The 21,179-nt window shown below is 35.5% G+C and overlaps 1 protein-coding gene across 2 annotated transcripts in view; it reads right to left on the bottom strand.

Moving 5' to 3' along the window:
• The window catches only part of SLC16A7 (solute carrier family 16 member 7), a 190,044-nt gene that overhangs the window by 78,532 nt on the left and 90,333 nt on the right, over nucleotides 1-21,179 (bottom strand). For both annotated transcript variants that reach the window (XM_039363749.1, XM_039363750.1), the window contains one exon: nucleotides 5,650-5,887. In XM_039363749.1, coding sequence (XP_039219683.1) covers nucleotides 5,650-5,887 — 238 coding nt within the window. The remainder of the gene's footprint in view (nucleotides 1-5,649; nucleotides 5,888-21,179) is intronic.

Raw genomic sequence — 21,179 nt, 5'->3', positions numbered from 1 at the left:
AGTGGCCGCCATCAACCAGAAGAAGTGGGCTAGTGGCCACTTCTTACGTACATACGTACAGAGAGAAAGAGAAAGAAAGAGAGAGAGAGAGAGAGAGAGAGAGAGAGAGAGAGAGAGAGAGAGAGAGAGAGAGAGAGAGAGAGACCAGCTACTATATACTTCAAAGCTGTTTTCCAGATACTACTCGGGATTTTTAATTAGAAATTTTTAAAACAAACATTTTCAGCACAAAAAGTAATGCATGTCTCATGCAACACAGACTCCTATCTATAAAATACTGCAGCAACAGTGATATAAGCATAAGGAAATAAGTCTTCTGATACAGTAAGAATTAAGATATCACTTCTGTGTATCCGTTCTCTTCTTATTTCAGAAACCATTTGTCCGAAATGGTGTAGGGTTTCCTGCCCAAGCAGGGGGTTGGACTAGATGACCTCCAAGGTCCCTTCCAACTTTACTATTATTATTATTATTATTATTATTATTATTATTATTATTATTATTACATGTGCAGCTTGTCTATATTATTGGGTAGATGTAATATATGGATCTAAGTAAACAATTAATTCAACTACAGGTCCTCAACTTACAACAGTTCATTTAGTGACTGTTCAAAGTTACAAGAGTACTGAAAATAGTGACTTATGATCATTTTTCACAGTTATGTCCATTGCAGCATCCCCATGGTCATGTGATCAAAATTCAGATGCTTGGCAATTGGTTCATATTTATGATGGTTTTGTGTCCCAGAGTCATGTGATCACCTTTTATGATCTTCTGAGAAGCCAGATTCATTTAATGACAAGGTTACTAACTTATCAATTGCAGTGATTCACTTAATAACAGTGGCAAGAAAGGTTGTAAAATGGAGCAAAACTCACTTAACAAATGTCTTACTTAATTACATAAAGTTTGGGCTCAACTGTAGTTGTAAGTCGAGGACTACCTGCATTTCAAACGTCCTGTATGGCAGTGTAGCTGAAAGTAGCCATTCTGAACTATTTTGAGATATAGCTCTGCCAAAAAAAAAAAAAAAAAAGCTTTCCATGTTTCTTTACATATCCTTTGCAAGAGATAGACTTTGAAATCATTTTTCATCTCCTTTCAAATAAAGGGATGGGCTTTTTTATATCTATCCAAGATGCAAACCAGCAGAGGGAAGAGTTTATGTCTCCCAACTTCACATTTTCAGACTTTGAAAGCACAGAAAGACTACAGATTAATTGATAATGAACTATTTGCTATATGATTTCATTTACATTTTGCCCTTTGAGTCAAGGGACTTGCTCAGTACATGATAACTAGTAAAACTAAACAAAAAACCTGTCAGAATCCAATTATATTTCATCTCTAGTTATCAATTATAGAAAACCCCATTTCTGCCTTCTATGGATTCTGTCATACGATGAATGGAAGGGGGTGAACAAAGGGGCTTTATGTAATGTAAGGTGGGTTTAGAGTCTGTGTAATGTAATGTAATGTATTGTAATGTAAGGTATTTGTAATGTCGTCCAAATGTCGTCTCTCAAAGTTAAAATAAAGTTATTGTTGACTCCAACTGGATTTTGAGAGTCTTTGATATTGCATGATGGACAGACTTGAGCACTACAGGCAATCTACATAGATGGGTTCCTTTATGGAAAACCTTTAGCCTCTTAAATTATATGTTAAATCTTATTTGTTCAGCCTTCTTTTTGGCTTGTTTTGATATGGGTAGAGGTTTCGTAAAATCCCATTTAGTGAAAGAAGTTATCCTTATGACCAAAATTAATCTGAGATGTTAGTGCATGTATTTTTTACCACCTCTTCTATGAAAATGTACTGCATGTGCTGGTAAACTTATACCACCTCCAAACAGAGATCAAATTTTCAGTGAAGGAGAAGAGATTTATTTCCTTCTTTCTGACTGGAACCTTCTATGAGAAACAGAGTTGCCAACATTACTAACATCTATGAACCTAACAAGGCTTAAGGTGTCCTTTAATTCTTTTATCTTAATTTTATTTTTCCTCTTTTATTTTCTTTGTTTTATTTCATTCTCTTTTCTTCTTATACATAATTTTAATTGGCAGTTATAAATAGTGGCTTTATTGCTTATTTGAGCTAGCTTTCATGGGTTATTTTAGTGTTATACCTACTTTGCTGGTCATTGACTGCAAATAAATAAAACAGCTATATTAGTTGCAAAGTTTATCAATTTTTAAAACAGTGAAATATTCATAAACATTGAATAGAAATAAGCATCCTATTAGTAAAGGAAGATATAAACATGTAAAATAATAATAAAACATTTGATCTATATTCATTTTCCTGTGTTATCAAGTGTCACAATAAAAGTCCAAATCCTAATGACAGTTTTCTATCTTGATAAACCACTATCCAGCTCACAACAGTAATCAATATGTTGAAAATGGCTGATGTTAATGATGCAGAAAATAGTAAAACAGGTTTGCTTTCGACTTATCATTAAACTAATACAATGATCATATATGCATGAGGTGACCAAGCTGTCACTGAATTCCTATACTATACATTTCATTAAGGGCATCATCTGACTAATGGAGAGTTTCTTTATTGACTTTATGGTGAAATGATACAGTCACTAAGGAAGTGTACAAAGAAAATTACTTTTCCAGATGTCATGTTTCTGACAGTCAGGGTCATGCAAAATTTAAACCAAGAATAAAAGATAGTAAGGAAATAAAATATTAAAGAGCATTTAAGAGGTCAAATTGTACATGTAGTCCTTGAATTACAGCCACAATTGACCCCAAATTTTTGTTAAGTGACAGAATTGTTAAGTGAATTTTGCCCCATTTTATGAACTTTCTTGCCATAGTTGTTAAGTGAGTCACTGCAGTTAAGTTAGTAACATGGCTGTTAAGTGAATCTGGCTTCCTCATTGCTTGTCAAAAAGTTGCAAAAGATGATCACATGACCCCAAGACATTGCAACTGTCATGAACCAATTGTCAAGCATCCAAATTTTGATCACATGACCATGGGAATGCTGCAGTGGTCGTAAGTGTAAAAAATGGTTCTAAGTCACTTTTTTCACTGCCATTGTAACTTCAAACAGTCACTAAACAAATGGTTGCAAGTAGAATTACCTGTATATGTGACATCTTATTTTCTTATAAAACAAACTCAATGAGTTTTTAAATTTCAATTTGTAAAATGGCTCAAAGTTATCAACTGTGCTTTTCATGCTAAAGAACAAGGAGTTTCCATGGAGATTTAACTATTCCTTTCCAGAATGAAGGATTCTTTGGGACTAAACCTCAGTATTGAATGCCAAATATTATTGTTTGCCTCATCCCTGGGCTTTATTTTGTTTTATGACATATTAAATCAATACATTCCACATCATCTATGCCAAAACAAAGCTCAGAGGTGCATACTGCTTGAACAGCTACAGACTCCTGGAAGCTCTAGTTATTGAAAGAGTTTGATGTGAATGGAGAGGTTACATCAACAGCATGCTAAAGAGAGAATATGAGGAATGCAAATCTTGTTCAGTGCAGTTTAACACATCTTGTTTATGCTTTCTTGAAGGGGTGAACACCATCTCGACCTATTTGCTAGAATTAACCATGATCTAGGAGGCCATATGGATTTGCCAGATGGCCTGATGTAATTTAATGGCATTTATTCTAACTATGAAGTAAGTGATAAACATAATTAACATTCCTGTAGCTCCTTACTGGATGTCTTTTATTAGTTTCATTTTTTTTCAAATATTGAAAGGTAAGTTAATACCTTGTTACAGAAACACAGATGCCTGCTAATTACCTCAGAAGGTTGAATGCTTCTGAAGCAGAGATCCTCTGCTAGATTCTTACTTACCTCATGACCCCCACTGTGAAGATTAATAGGCAAAGCACTACATTATAATGAGTGTGTCAGATCTCAAATATTTTTCAGGTTCTTTTAATTAATATTAAGAGATACAGAGTATGCCCACAACAATTCCAATATATCTGTCTTACTTTGCCATAAATAAGGTATCTTGCACCATGTGTGCTGCCTGCTTTATTCCAAGCTGTAGTACATCAAATGGTTGAAATCAAACAATCAGATTTTGATAAGAAAAAAAAGCCCTACAAAGGAATAACTCTCATTATTTGAATGGTTTATCTTTTTCATCTTCTGCCAATGATTGTTTAATGACTTTATTTCACAGGAAGCTAATTTGTGATAACTATAACTTCAAAGAATGTTTATCTTTGGTGAACTTACCTGCTGCTAGCAGTTAAAATCACATGATTACAGCAAGATAACAAAAGAATGTTAAACAGCTTAATTGTGCTACACTTCCTATTTTATATGTACAATATAGAAGATACTTCAAATTTCATTTGTGAAATGCAGAATTTATTTTGAACAGAGTGTTCAAATGTCTGCACTATAATATGAATTTCCAAAGAAGAGTTATCCTAGTATTTTCAAGATGTTAGGTATCTTAAGAGATGTGAAAATATTCTAATAATCCCATAGTAAATCAAGGGACCCATCAGAACCACAGTTTATTGGGTGAAATGGAAATTATCAAAATGAATTGTCAAGATTTAATTTAACAGCCAATATAAACTATTAAATAAAAAGAGCATATTAGTTTAGCTGCAATGGGATTTCACATTAGCGAATGGAAAACAATATTGGATACTGATCCCCTTCCACCTTAGTGCAGCAATTTTTGGGAGACCTTCCCAGGTAAAGATTAGTGGAGGGTAAGGCTGGTAAACAGATGGAATGGGAGATCTAATGATTGGCTGCCCTTCTCTTAGAGCAGGGGTAGGCAACCTTGGCTCTTTTATGACTCGTGGACTTCAACTCCCAGAATTCCTGAGCTAGTATCTCCTTCCTTGAAATAAAGATTCCAAGACCTCCTAATGCTTCTTTGATGTTATCCAAAGAACTTTAGAATATCCTAAATTACATCCTGATATTCTACTCTAGCTCTATTTATACATTAAATTGTATGGATTACTTTACTTGTATGCATGATATTTCCATTCTTGTTACCTCTTTTTTTAATCCCTCTTGCTTAACAAAACCAATGCTTTCAAATTTAGAAGCTCACCAGAGTTAAAAATTCAAAACATTTTATGATATTTTGATACTTTCTAACAAATGTATTACATGGATTAAATTTGGATGGATATTTTATTTTCCCGGACAGATCCATATATGTTTTTCTTCCTATTTTTCCCTCAAAGAAAGTATTGATGGGGTTTAAAAAGGGTGGGAAAAGGCATCATCTATTCTCTCAAGCAGCGCAATTGATAAACAACTCTTTACAATAAATAGAGATTGTTTCTGGTTAAGCGAATACAGGATTACAGTCTAAAAGCAAGGTATTTTTCTTTTTTCAAGTTGACGATAATATGGAACCTTTCAGTAGTATAATAGAAACAATACTTCCCAAAGCAGCTGAGACAAATGCAGGTAATTTATATTTCAATCATATTTAAACTGTGATTAGACTGTAAATTTTGCAAGTATTTTTGAGACACACTGCCAAAGCATTTGGGAAATGGAGCCACATAGCTCAGTGGCTTTGAGTCATGTGTCAGAAAATCTAATAAGAGAATTTTGTTTTGTTGAGTAAGACCTCATATCAGACAAAAAAGAAGAAGTTTTCTGGTACCTCCTGCATACATAACAGCCAACATGATTGATGAGATCCACGCTATCTCGCTATATGATGTGCCAAAGATTTCTTGTATCTCTTTGAAGAACACTGTGATGGCTTTAGGGAATGCATAGGAAAATCCAATGGAGATGAAAGCTCCAAAGACCACGATCCAACCCCATCCTCCATCAGGGGGAGCATATTGCGATGCTGTTGTTGAAGGTGGCATTTCTTTTTTTTTCTTGTCACTATGCTGTAGGGAGAAATAAAATGTTGATATAGTGTTTTAAACAGCTGTTTTCCTCTATAGCACAGTCACTGGAAATTAAATATATTACTAATTCAAAAAGCTGCTACTTCTCAACATACGAACTGACAATTCGTTGTTAAGTTGCCATCACTGGATGATTAAGTACAACTACTTGTCTATAACACCCAAGGATGCCTTTAAGAGTGGGAGTAAATGAATCTTGGCAACTGCTAAAATCCTTGTTAAATAAGATGTGATTTTTGCATGTCATTGATCTACAATACAAAAATATTATTTGACAATTAATCACAAATGATAAAGGGATCCTTTTATTCTGCTAGTACCAATCTGATTATTTCTGGCAAAGTAAGATTGGCTTATTCAATAGGAGTTTCTAGTCTATATGTGATATGTGTCTACCATCTCAGCCACTGCTTTGTGTTTCATTTTAAAAATATCTTTATTTCAAAGATAAGGATCAGATACAGCTGAAACATTATTGCATTAGGAGACTATGCAATATCAATTGATACAAATTTCCAAATGTACTTATTGAGCCATTAATAAATTTCTATGTTATTGCATTATTATGTGCGATCCAGGGCAGTGTTTCAATATATTAAATAAAAAATAATGCCATCAAGAGCCATGCAAAGCCTGGTTTTATATATCACACTTTGGGGATGTGCAATGCTTTCTATTTGAAATAAGATAAGTGATTTGGAATGCACATTGCAATGTACTTTGCATCTGTCAGAAAGCCCAAAGCGGATCTAGAGAGCACATAATGATATGAAACTCAAACTGTTGCAGTTTGCAACCATAGTCAATGACTTACAAACTGAGCATAATGACAAGTTTAACAAAGGAAGGAAGGCTAAACAAAGCATAGCTTATTTTGCTATTTGTGAGCCATATTGCTAAATTCTTATGAAATGAGAGTACATTTACATGTTGCTTTCATAATGTAACAAATCTCTTGGGAAAAATCAATACACAGAGATTTTCTATTCAGGCAAGAGTTCATAACCAGGTTTTTTTTTTTTTTTTGGAAATCCCCATGACTTGTAGAAGCATGTTACCTCATAATTATTTAAAATACAAAGTAATTTACAAAATCATTAAATCTGAAGAATCTTGTCTCCACTGTTCTGTTTTTGCATATCAGTAATATGCAAGTTACTTAATAAATATGTGGTTTTAATACAAGGTGCCATTTAGACTAGGTGAGGATATCACAAAAATATCTGCTGGTTTCTGTGATGCCTACATAACATATGCACAAAATGTTTTAGATTTTTGTCATGAAATGTGATTTTTTTTCACAGCAATTCGTTAAGTCTTTTGATCAGTGCCACCCTGAATTCATTTGGCTTTTATTAATCAGATCTACTACTTCAACTTGCCTTGTGAATCTGTAAAGCCAACAGCAGTCAAATAATGATAAACACTTTTGAAATTGGATGTACGTATTTTAATTTGGATACCAAATTCTCCATTTTGTACCTATGTATTACAAATTATTGTTACTGATTTTGGGCTTTCAGGATTGACTGCCTGAAACAAGGAGACAAGAATTAGGAAGAGTAGCAACAGGAGTTTCATAATTCCATTATATAAAATATACTTCTTTTGATTCCAGAACTAGAATATAACAGTTGCTCAACTATTTCTTGACATACACAAGTTTAGCAATTTTACAATAAGGGATATATTTGAAAAGAGAAAAAAAGGTCAAAAAATGGAAAAGTCCAATAAATATATTTATGTTTCCAATAAAATAAATAGGTATTATATCATCTCCTTTAGATACGTATAGTACTGAAGGGTGCTAGTAGTACTGAATAATATAATATGGCCAGAAGTACTATTAATATTACTGTGTATATTATAACAGTACAACATCAATATCAAAACTTATTTTTCTCAATTATAAATATGTGAACAATTTTTTATTGAATCACTGCCATTTATATCTGTGAATTCTCACAGACAAGCTAAATTGAAGAAGGCTATGCATAAGGGGTAATTCACTTCCATGGAGATTCAAGTGAAACACCCACTAAACTGCTTGGTAAAGCAAAGTGCGTTCTCATTTCTGAGAGTGATGCAAACTTGTTACTTTGAATTATTCTCCTTTGTATTCTTCTTATCCTTCTGCTCCAGAGCTAGTCATAGGGGTTCCAGGCCGGCCATCTTAGGCAAACACTGGGGGAATCTCTGCTGCCTGCACAAAACTGGCCAACATTCTATACACCAAAATTTTCTACACACTTGCGGGCAGGATAACTTCTGTGCTGTCCTGAAGGTTGAATGGAGCCATCTCACACACTAAGGGCACAAAGTGGTTGAAGAAGACCCAATTTGGTTAGTGGAGGTACATTGTGTTACTTCTTTGTTTTAAGCAAAGCAAATCATACCACTTTTATGGCATTGAAGCAATTTTGAATGTCTTTGAATATAACCATCCACATTTTAATACTGCTTTTAAACACTTTTCTTCTGTCACCAGCACTTAATGTAGAATGTGTCTCCTAATGATGGCACTCTGCTTGTGAAATATCTACCTAGAAATTGGTTTCTGGTGCCTTGTGTCCTCTTTTCAGTACCAGGTATGAAGCTTTTAATATCTCTAGGACAGTGTTTCTCAACCTTGACAATTTTAAGGCATGTGGACTTCAACTCCCAGAATTCCACAGCCAGCATTGCTGGTTGTGGAATTCTGGGAGTTGAAGTCCACATGCCTTAAAATTGTCAAGGTTGAGAAACACTGCTCTAGGATCTTAAATTGTAAAAAAATTATTTGATTTTTAGATCTAGCACATTTGTTTTGCTCTGCAGTTTAGGCAACTGTTTGACGGGGGTGGGTGGGTGGATTGGTTTAAAAATATTGACTAACGAACTCCATGAAACTAAACAAAAAATTAAGAGTTAAATTGTTAGGAATATCTGAGTTTAGAAAATAAATGCATTTTTTGTGGATTATAAAATCACAACCATATGGAATGTTTTACTTGGAGTGATAAACTTTGAAACTAAAAATTAATATATTCCCCTCAAATCTTGACCATATAAAACATTCATTAGAAGTATCTATAATCTAGCATCGAATATTCCAGGATTTGTGGAATGAGGCAAAGACAGATGTAAATACACAGCACAGAAACCTTCGGTATTCCCCCTATTTCCAATCACTAAATTAACATATTAATACATTTATACATAGTACTTTCAAATATCAAGATGACTTAATCATCTTAAGAAATTGTGACTTTAAAAAACAACAAGCACTCTTCTTTTAAGTAAAGCCATTTTTATTTACACAGGGGAGCAAAAGCTATCATTAGAGAATACAAAAGATGAAGACCATCCTAATTTTTTGAGAATGTCAGAAGAACTCCCTCGAAGTTTTACAAATTACATCTGTATTTAATTCCTCTGATTCTGGAAGCAGATTATAGCCATATGATATGTTTATTTTATTTATTTATCAAATATATATGGCTACCCATCTCATTTATATGCAAGCCTGATCACCCTTAACTATAGCTCCTAATAGCAATAGCCAGCACAGCCAATAAGAAGGCACTCTGGCAGCTGTAGTGACACAGCCAATGGATCGTGGGGCTCTGCACCCCACAGCTGATTTTGCCCTGCCAGGGGACCCTAAATGGAGAGCTGACAAAGAAGGAGGGGCACCCTGAAGATCAGGGAACAATGGCAGTCAATCTGCTTGTTCCAGGGGAAGCCCTCCAACCTGACAGGAGAAAGGCTAGCTGCACATCAGTGTCTAGCCCAAGCTACCAGCAGCCAAAGTCCAAATAATAATAACGGTGAACAGCATGCTTGAAACCTCACCCAGTTTCTATCAATTTTCTCTCTTATATTTTGTAACTAATTTCCTGGAAAAGATCCCCAAAGCAAGATACCTCCGAAAATGAGGGAGGGGACTAAATCCCCACCCTCTGTAGATGGAAGTGATGAATTAACTTCTAAGGGGGAAAGAAATATATTGAAATGAAATTAATATCACTATAGTCTGGATAAATCTGAAAATTAAGAAAACCATTAAGATTTTACACCTTAAAGAGTTTTGATGAAATTAATAATAATAATAATAATAATAATAATTTATTTGTTTGAAAAAGTTGAAAAATAAATAACTACTGACATCTAGTGGAGAATCAGAGCATAGAACAACAGCAACCCTGACTCAGAAATTGGCAAGACACCCAGAAACAAAGAATAATCTGTTCCCTTGAACTTTAATAACCTTCAACCAAATAGAAAACAGCTGGGAACAAAGAAAGAAAACATACTGGGCCATCTATAAGCTTAAAAAATGTCTGCAGAAAAAGAAAACTTTAACTGTTGTCTAAGCTCAAGAATTGTTTGTAGAAAAAGAAAAACTTGACTAATTCTTGACTAATCTTCTAGGTGGGAATTTACTAGAAGGCTTCAAGGTGGTTAAACGTTCTGGACTGCAACTCTGACTAATTGATCCCTGAATAGAAGAATTGTTATAAAATACTGCTTTCACTGATGCCTTGACAATTGGAAATGCATTGGATTACAAAAATCATATATAAAGATAAGAACTATATATGATTTGGTTCTTTGGATTTTGAGATTGGCTGGTTTGATAAGGCTAATTACAGAGACTATGGTACTGGTGAAAGATTATATTTGGAGGGAGGAGACAAAATGGATATTGCATATTTATCTAAAAGGGACAGAAAACCACACCTAATATTCCCTTCTGAAAGATCTAGCCTGGAACATCAGAGATCTGCAGGAGTAATACTCCAAGACAAGTACTTTTCAGAAGGAAATGTATGCAGTGCTGTGACAGATTCAAATTACAATAGTTTCAAACCATGATGAGATCAAAAACAACTTTGATGACATAAATGAGCACATCTTCAATCTAAATTTACAATTAAAAAACTCTCAGAAAACGACAATAAAGAATGAACAAACAAATCAGATAACAGAACATAAACTAGAAGAAAGTGACTTAAATAGGGAAGCTACAAAGAAAGAGAACTACAACTTAACACAAACAGAAAAAAATCTACAAGATTTTACCACAACAATGAAAATGGAAAAGATATTTTATCTGTCAAGACTTCAAAACAAACTCAAGAATAAGAAAGAAGATTTAACAAAATGGATTATAGAGCTGTCAGGAAAATCATCAGAATCTGGGAAACAAAAAACTTGTTAACTTGTCCTTCTCACTCCCAACAACACTTACAAAAATACAGGAACTTCCTGGCAAGCGGAATATACCAACTTGAAAAGCTATTTGGCAAAAGAAGAAGGCTAGAGTTAGACTTAAGAGATCTGATTCAACTTACCAGATGGAGTACTACATAATTAAACATTTGTTTGATAATTTTGGATATAAGGGGGCCCATAGTAAGAGCGATAAGAGATATAAGTAGCATAGTATTTTTACAATATATGAAATGTTAAAATACTGGGATGCTGTATGAGAATGGAAAGTTTGGACATTTAAAGGTAATTAATTTTGAGAGAATTATGACCGAGAAGAATGATTTGAATACTGAGGGGAAATTAAGCTTAAATAAGAATTTTGAAAACAGGACATATAGTGACTTAACAAGATGACTTTTATAAATATAGTTGAAATATAAGCGATTCAGAAAAGATGTTATATGTGGATGTTATAGGATATATAAGTAGTATAGTATTTTTATAATTTATGAAATATGAAAATATTGGGATGGTATATATAAATGAAAAGTTTGGATATTTAGGTAATCAATTTTGAGAAAACTATGACTGATAAGAATGGTTTGAATACTGAGGGGAAATTAAGCTTAAATAAGAATTTTGAAAACAGGATATATAGTGACTTAACAAGATGACTTTTATAAATATAGTTGAAACATAAGTTAATTAGAAAAGATGTTATATATGGATGTCATTGTTATTTGTACAAACACAAAAATGTTTATATCCAACCTTGTATGCATTGAAAATATTAAGAATTATATTTAGCTAATGTTAATAAAGGAGAATACTATTGGAAGAAGGGCAGATCAAGGAAACATACTATTAATTAATATATTGATCATGGAATTATAGAAATTAATCATTATTGATTGTCTTTTCAAACATATGAACCCAGACAACACAGTGTTTACTAAGCACTAAAGGTTGTTATTGTAAAACAGAAGTCCCCAATCCCTGGTCTGTTGACCGGCACTGGGCCGTGGCATGCCAGAAACTGGGCCACAAAAACAAGCAAAGTCCCATTTGTGGAATGCAGGCAGCATGTGAAACCATGCCCCTCTGGTCCGCAGAAAAACTTCTCTCCACAGAACCGGTCCCTGGTGCCCAAAAGATTGGGGCCCTCTGTTGTAAAAGATCAATAAAATATATTTAAAAAAAGAAGGCACACTGGTTGTTCACATTCAGCAACATCTGAATTGCCACAAATTGCACCTATGTAATTTCGAGTAAATTATATGCTTAGTACAAAATTGGCAGAGGCAGCTTAAATAGTTTATTATAATGGCTTCATGATATTGATTCTGAAATATTTCAACATTGGACTTCACTGTGTTGCCACCTTATTCAATCTAAATTCAGTTACTAAAGCTATGTGTAAGAGTGGAGAAATTAAAAGCTGTGAGTAGAAAACTTTTAAGAACCTATCAAAAAACAATGGAACTAGTTTGGAGTAGTGGTAAACAGCAGGGTAAAAATTAGAACACAAGTTTCAGTTCCAGTCTGTCTTTAGCCACAAAGCCAGTTAAATAACTTTAGGCCTTCATTCTCTCTCAGCCCTAGGAAAAAGAAAACGGCTCACTACTTCCAAAAACCTTAGCCATTGAGTAGGTTTTTAATTACAATGGGATAGCAATAAGTTTAATAAATAAATATAATAAAAATGACATCTATGATAAATCTAGATACACATTTTTAATCACACAATTAATCACATGGTACATTTTATTTTATTAATCAAAATGAACAGTTTTGAAAATGTTGAATGAAAAATCTTTATCAGGGTCCAGTCCAAGCCGGGAATAAACAAAATGGAGACTGCTCTAGAAAGAAGGTTGGAGTGTATTGAAGAGCAGAACCACAAGACATGAGGCTCTGGAGCAGCTGACCACATGTAGCTGAGAGTGGTGGGTTTTTATACCTTCTTGGGCTTTTGTGTTTGGAGTTCTTCCTGTTTGAGGTTTTGTATTTCCTGTGTCATGTACTCTGACCTGAGCTTTTGAGTGTGTCCTTTTTGGTATTGGTGGGTTAATCCTATTATGTCCTAAAGGTCATATCTTTTAGAATTTGGTGGGGTATGTAGATTTTAGGGCTCTTTGTCTTCCTAATCTCATCAGCTTCTAGCTTTCTGGCTCCGTCCTTTCTGAAAGGATGATCACATTTGCATTTCTACAGATCTGGTTTCTGCTTGGGGCAGAGAAAGAGGGGGTTGGTTTCTGGGGGCTGGTTTTGTCTTAGATTTTTTTCTCCCATTATTCCTTTGTATAAATATATTCTGCCTTTTTAATATTTTCCAAAATATTTCTTTCTCTGGGGGGGGGGTTGACTGCCCACAGAAGGATTGATAAATATTGTTCAGTGTGGTCACTCCTATGTAATGTATTATGTTTTTGTGATTTTTTTTCCCCCACTGAAATTTATTTTTGGGCTTTAGTCTTTTTTATCCTTTTTCTTCTTCTCCTTCTTTGTTTGTTTCTTTTCTTTTCTTTTCATATATTAAATCAAGAAAAAAGTATGTAGAAGCAAAACAATAATTAGCTGTGATACCTTTCAATTATTATTTATGTGGTAGCATAATAGTTGGGCAACATTGTGGTCAAAGATTTAATACCAGAAAAGCAATTGAAGTTTATCCAAACAAGCCGTGTTTTGTAATAAGGCTTACCTATCAGCCTTTTTATACAATAATCATGCTGGAAATGTTCTTTCACCATCAATGCAATATATTAGACTGCCAATTCTGGATTGGCAGTCTAAATATATTAGACTGCCAATTCTGGAATCAGTATTCAGTAAGATTAAGTAAAGGAAAGACTCAGGGACCATAAGAGAGGCTGCCACAAGTGATATTACATCTTATCCCTCTCTTCTTCCCTCCCTTCCTTTTCCACCACTTTTTTTTAGAGAGACAGTGTTCTGGTTTTTTTTTTTATTTGCAGGATAAGAAAGTAGGTATGAGCTGCAGCCTCTATGACAGTGATGGCAAACCTTTTAGAGACCAAGTGCCCCCAAACTGCCCCCAACCCTTCTGCCCACCCCCTTACTCTGCCCCCCACTCAGCCCCGTCCACCCACAGGGCCACCCATTGCCTCCATGGCCTGCTGCAGATTGCCCAGTCCTGCAGCACCATGGCAGCCACGCCCTCCACCCACGCCCCACAGCATCATCTGCACTCAATGCGGCACGAAGGCAGAGTATTGTCCCTGCTACCCAGCTGACATGCCCTTGGCTGTGCTGCTCCATGTGGACCATGCCCAGGGTGACTCTCCTCCTGGGGGGGGCTGCTGGTGAGAAGGGGGATACGGGGGGCTGCAGCGACAGTGTGTGTTCCCATAGAGAGGGCTCTGAGTGCTGCCTCTGGCATGTACGCCATAGGTTCACCACCACTGCTCTATGACATTTGACATTTTTCAGTGTTTCTGCTGGCCTAGTAAAAATATGTAGAAAGGAAAAATGGAAAGATCATTAATTCATCACCTGGAAGATGTGGTAAAGGCCACAAATTTGAGTGGCTTCAAAAGGGGATTGTATAAATTAGATACATTCATGAACGACTTTATCAAGGGTTCCTAGTCATTGTTGCCTATGGATAGTGAGGATCCTATTTCCAAATACAGTACAGCAGTTTTGGGAGTAACCCAACTTCTTCCTTCTTGTCAGCACAAGAGACAAATCTGGTTAACTATTATAAAAAGATGCTGGAATAAATGATGATTATCTGAACTATCAGGAATATTTGTAGTCATTTATGAAGAGTTATAAGGATCAGGAAAGTCTAGTGCATTATTAGGACTGTGCAGAGCCACTCAATGTGATGTGGTCTTCTAAATTCTGACGCCAATTTTTAGAGTAAAAAATTTGTTTTATTTTTATTGGTTTTGAAATTAACATTTTACAATTTTCTACCTTTAAATTTTCAGCACCGACATCTTTAGATAAAAGCTTTCCTATCAAATAAAAACATTTCTGCATAGGAGACTGTTAAGAGATTTCAGAAGTATCCTTGAAAAACAATAATAAAACAAACAAACAATAAATAATAAATATAAAGTCATCAGCAAAAATCAGTTTAACAAAGAAAACTATGGTGAGCATAACCCTACTGTTTTCAGTATGCTTACAGGACTAGTCAGCTAAATCAATAATATTTAGGGAAACTTTGAAAAATAAAAGAATGTTTGTTAAATGATTTTCACTTTTTTTTTTACCTGAAATACATCCAAGGTCCATCTCAGCCATTCAGTCATATCTATTTAGTGACAGACCTGCCAGCTTGGCCAGGATCCAGTTATATTTCCTTTCTATCTATCTCCTCTAATCTAAAACCAATTATTACTATTTCCTGGGTCCTGCCATACTCCTAAGGGGGAGGGGGGACATGCAGAGGGGTTTTATTACTTTTATTTCCTCCATTCACTACAAAGTAACCTTTTGTTTATTCGCCTCTACTAACAATTACAATGGAATCATTTGACTCTTATCCTATGTCCCTTGAACTTCTCTTCCTTACCAGGAAACTAGAAAAGGGGGAGGGGTGAAAAGACATAGACCTTTGGAATCTGGTTTATTTCTCCGTCGTCAAGATAAACTCTGAAGAGCTGGTGAATGATCGTGGAGCCGGTTTGATGTTATCTTTCATAGGTTTAACACCTAGAGAATTGCTGGCCTGAGTCGGCCAGAAGGAATGTGGGGAGGAGTTTGCTTAGGGACACTTTAAAACATCAATGTATAAGGGAATCCCTTAGATTCTGTCTATTATGCCTACTATCAATTTCTTTTAATAAAAGGTCCTGTTGGAAGAGACTGTTTCCAAGAGTTCTGCTTTCTTAAGATGTGGATTGAAGTGGTTCCTTACATTAGACAGAATAGTCAACCTGGAAGAAAGAACCTTGCTGGGGGACTTTGCAAAAATTACAATGTCAGACGATGAGGCAGGGAAGGGAGAAAACCCCACAGAGAGGGAGCCTTCCCCTTGACCGAAAATCTGCCAGCTGTTGGGATCTGAAATATCATACTCCTTGGACTTCCGGTGGCGATTGCTGTGCCGATGGTGTCTTTCTTCTAGCCGTCCGTCATGGGAATGCATTAAAGCCGGCAGAGACAGCAATCATCAGCTGTTTCACAGCTTGGAGCCTCTCTTCACAGGAGAAGGTGAGAAGGTGAGCTTTTTCAGATAGAGGTCGAGTTCCCCTAGTCCTCCATAAATCTTTTTCTTGGAGGACAAAGGGGGAGAACTCCCTCGGAGTCTGGATTTTCTCCACATCCCAGGACGTCTTTGTTCTTTGGAACAAAGCTAGATGCTGCTTCCACATCTGCTGTTTAAAGAGATCTGTGAGTAAAACTAAAAGAAGACGAAGCTGATCAGGAGGATCAGAATTGTGTAAATTTGGGACTTTAACTCAGCAAATAATTAAAGTATCTTCTCCACCTATTACTTTAACAAAAGGAGGAAGGAAAAAAATGGCGGAGGAAGGCCGCTTCTTTGTTTGAAAGGACATCGTTAAGAAAAACTTTCACTTTCACTTGGCAACAAAGTTTAAACAATGTAATGGACTTTGCTTATTTAGAGAGTAAGTTTCCTTTTTCTTATTTGGGAGGGATTTGTTTCTTTTACTATCCCCTCCTTTTATTCTTTTATAAGAAGTGGTTTTAAAAAAAGTTTGAGAAATTTTAATTAAGCCTATATCCAGCTCTGGGATAGTCGGGGGAGGGAGGGGGAGGGTTGGGGAGGGATGGGGAAAATTGTTTTGTTTTTGTTATTGTAAAATCTTAAAAATTTTCAATAAAAAAAAAGTTTGAAAATGGCTTCAAAACGTCCTGGAATTTCTTCTCTTCCTAAAGACTCAATTTCTTCTCCGGTAATTCAGACTGTACAGCAATCTAAGCCCAAGTCTCCTCCACCCTCTCCCCCACCACTGGCATTCACATTACCTGGTAAATGGACGCATCGCACCCATCCTCAAGACAGTGACTATATTAATTCCCCCCATGCCCGAAGCCATGAAGGTGAAAGCCTTAATAGACTCTGGCTGCACCCGCTGCCTCATTAGCCCCACACTAGTGGGGAATCTGGGCATTCCGTCGAGGAGACTGGAACAACCAATCTCATTTGCCCAGTTAGATGCGTCCATAGCAGGGGGGTTGCCAGCTACCCTAGCCACTTTACCAATACACCTTTCCCTGGGCAAACATGAGGAGGACATAACGTTTGTGGTGTCCCCAGGCATGGAATGCCCAATGATCCTAGGGATGGAATGGTTAAAAAAATGGAACCCCTGGGTGAATTGGAGGACAACAGAAATCAAATTCCCGAAGGGAGACCCTATGGACTTAAAATCCCAAGGGGGACTACCAGAATCAAGAATAGAAAAAGCATCCATGGGGGAGGAAAAGGGACCACCAGAAATACCAGAGGAATAGAGACCTTGCTGAAGTTTTCAGTGAGGAGAGGGCGGATGAGCTCCCCCCCCCAACCGACCCAAAGACTGTGCCATTGAATTCAAGCCTGGGGCAAAACTCCCGAAGCCCAGATTATACTCCATGAGCCCAAAGGAGAAGGAGGAAATGGAAAGATTCATAAAAAAAAAATTTTAGAGAGGGGTTTCATTGAGCCAGCCAAGCCTAAAAAGGCTGCCCCGGTCCTCTTTAGAGAGAAGAAGGAAGGCTCTTTACGCTTATGCGTGGATTATAGGGCCCTGAATACAATCAGTGAAAGCAACCTTTACCCTCTGCCCCTCATGAAAGACATGCTGTCACACCTCTCGAAAGGGAAAATTTTTTCTAAACTAGACCTAAGGGAAGCTTACTATCACGTGAGAATTAAGGAAGGGGATGAATGGAAGACCACATTTAACTGCCCCATTACTGAGCATCCTCAGTAAAACCTAGCCAGCCACTAACATGGACAATGGAGTGCCAAACAGCGTGAGAGATTAAAGAGACTTTTTTCTGCTGAACCAGTACTAAGGCACCCAGACATGGATAAGCCCTTCATAATAGAGGCGGATGCAAGTGATGTGGCAGTGGGGGCTGTTCTATTACAAGAAAACCATGAAGGGTCCATAATTATTCTTATACAATTTTCCATTAGATGTTGTAATATAAACTCCTAAATACTTAACCTTATTAACTATTTCATAACCGGTTGTTTCAGCTATAAAATCTTTTCCCTTCCTAGACATATTTTTCAATAATATTTTAGTTTTATTCTTATTTACCTTAAAACCAGAGACCTGTCCATACTGTGCTAAAATTTCAACCAAATCTTTGACCGAATCTGTTGGATGGGATAATGTCACAACCAAATCATCAGCAAAAGCTCTCAGCCTACAATCAATCTTACTTATTTTTATTCCTTTTAATCTAGATGAGTCTCAAATTTTAATAAGTAAAATCTCCATTGTTAACACAAATAGCAAGGGGGATAAAGGACAACCCTGTCTTGTACTTTTTCCTATTTTAAATATGTCTGTTAATCCCCCATTAACTATAATTTGTGCCGATTGTTGTTGATAAATGGCCTTGAGAGCAGACAAGAATTTATCTCCAAAATTCATTTCCTCTACAACTTTCAAGAAAAAATTCCAATCTAATTGATCAAAAGCTTTCTCAGCATCTATAAATATTAAAGCAGCAGGGATTTGGTTGTTCTTATCCAAACACTCTATTAAATTAACAATTTGTCTTACATTGTTTTTCATATATCTCCCCATTATAAATCCAGATTGGTCAGTATGAATCAATTGTTTCAAAACCTGCATTAATCTATTTGCCAGTATCTTTGCAAAAATCTTTTAATCTGTATTTAAAAGAGATATAGGCCTGTAATTTCTAGGTTGGGACAGATCCTGGTCATCCTTTGGAATTAATGATATGAAGGCCCTTCTCCAAGATGGAGGTAATTCTGCTCCAGATAAAATATCATTAAAAAGTACCTTTAATGGTTCTATCATTTCTTCAGATAATATCTTGTAATAAATCGCTGTTAACCCATCAGTACCTGGAATCTTACCAACCTTCAATTATTTAATTGCAAAAATAATCTCTTCAGAAGTAATTAAACCATTAATCCCATCACATTGATCACTCGTAAGTCTAGGAAAATGTGCTCCCTGTAAATATTTGTCTATATCTGAAGTTTGTATACTTTCACTAGCATATAATTTAGAATAAAAATCTAAAAAAGACTTTTTAATCAAATTTTGTTGGTAGACTTCTTTACCTTTATAAATTATTTTATCTATAATCCTCGATTTCTGTTTCTTATGTAATTGATAAGCCAACCATCTACCAGGTTTATTTGCATTACAAAATGTATTATGTCTCACATACTTCAAATTAGTTGCCATTTGATCTGCTAATAACATATTAAATTGCTCCTTCAGCAAAGTAATAGAAACTTTTATCTTATTGTCCATTGGATTTGATATTAAAATATTTTCCTTACATTTAATCTCATCTTCAAGATCTTTACGTTTCTGGGTCTGTTTACATCTGTGAGCATTGTTCATAGAAATCAAAACCCCTCTCATATATGCTTTACAAGAATCCCATACCATTGGCATCGAAGTACCCTTATTCATATTCCAAGCAAAAAATTCCTTTAAATAACCTTTACATCGCTGTATGTTCTCTTCATATCTAAATAAATTCTCATTCAACCTCCAAGACCTTCTAGTTCTTTCTTCCGATGAAATTTCCAACCATACTAGACTATGGTCTGAAATTATTCTAGGAAATATCTTGGTATTCTTCACCCTAGAAAGGAAATCACTAGTAACCAATAAAAAAATCAATTCTAGAATAAGATTGGCGTCTATCCGAAAAAAAGTGAAGTCTTTTTCCTCAGTATTCCATTCTCTCCAAATATCTCTATGTTCCAAATCATCCTTTAAGTCAAAAAAAAAAAAAAAAAAAAAACTTTAGGAAGTCTTGCATGGTTAGAAACTTTAAAGGGACCCTTCTTATCTTTACTTGAGTCTAAAACACCATTCCAATCTCCCATCATAATAACTGACTTATAATCCAAAGAAGTTAATTTTTGATGAATTAACTTATAAAAATGTTTTTGTTGTTGATTGGGAGCATATAAACCAACAAGAAGAGTTCTCTTATCATTTATTAGTAAATCAATAATAACATATCTTCCTTGTAAGTCAAAATCAATTAACTTCGATGAAAGCTCCTTTCTCACATAGATAACTACTCCTCCTTTTTTCTGCAAAGCAGGAGCTATAAAATGTATCCCCAGCCTGGGATTAAACAAGTATTTTTGATCTTTAGAAATAATATGAGTCTCTTGTAAACAAATAATATCATTTCTGTGTTGTTTCAAATAATGAAAGATTTTCTTTCTCTTCTGTGGTGAGTTAAGCCCATTAACATTCCAGGTAAGAAGCTTTGCCATCCTTGGCAGGATGAAGCCTTTGGAACAAAGCCTCTAGATTTACAGTCGATGATCTCTTTGGCCTTGCTCCTCCCACCGGTTCTGAAATAGACTGTGGTAAACTTCCATCATCTGCCTTTTGTTGTTGCTGTTGTTGTCGTTGTTGTCTTTCTCTACGTTTATAAGCAATTCTCTGTTCCCTTGGGTCTTCTGTTATTTGCAAATTCTGTTGCATAATTTCAACCAACAATTCTTCTCCCAAAGATGGTAGGTTCAACAGACAACTGTGCTTCTGCCTAGCTCTCATCTTTCTTTAATATTGGAGATGGTGGTGGACTTGCTTTTAAAATAGTAACATAAAAATCTCTTGCTTTTGAAACTGTATTAAGACGGTATCGTGTACCAGCGTAAGTCACCACTATCCCCACAGGTATGTCCCATCTAAATTGAATTTGTCGCTTCTTACGTTCTTCAGCCAAAAAAACAAAGTCTTTTCTTTTTCTAAGAATTTTAGAAGGTATTTCCTTTAAAACTATCACATCCTGAGCTGCAATCTGAAATCTTTGTTTACAGAAGGCCTGTATAATTTCATTATGAAGTGATTTTCTCGCAAAATAGACCACCACATCTCTTGGTAATTTCCTCTGTTTT

The sequence above is a fragment of the Crotalus tigris genome, unplaced genomic scaffold (genome assembly GCF_016545835.1).
Source record: "Crotalus tigris isolate CLP2741 ecotype Arizona unplaced genomic scaffold, ASM1654583v1 scf7180000019583.1695794, whole genome shotgun sequence".
NCBI lineage: Eukaryota > Metazoa > Chordata > Lepidosauria > Squamata > Viperidae > Crotalus > Crotalus tigris.
This window is presented reverse-complemented; position numbering and strand designations above follow the sequence as displayed.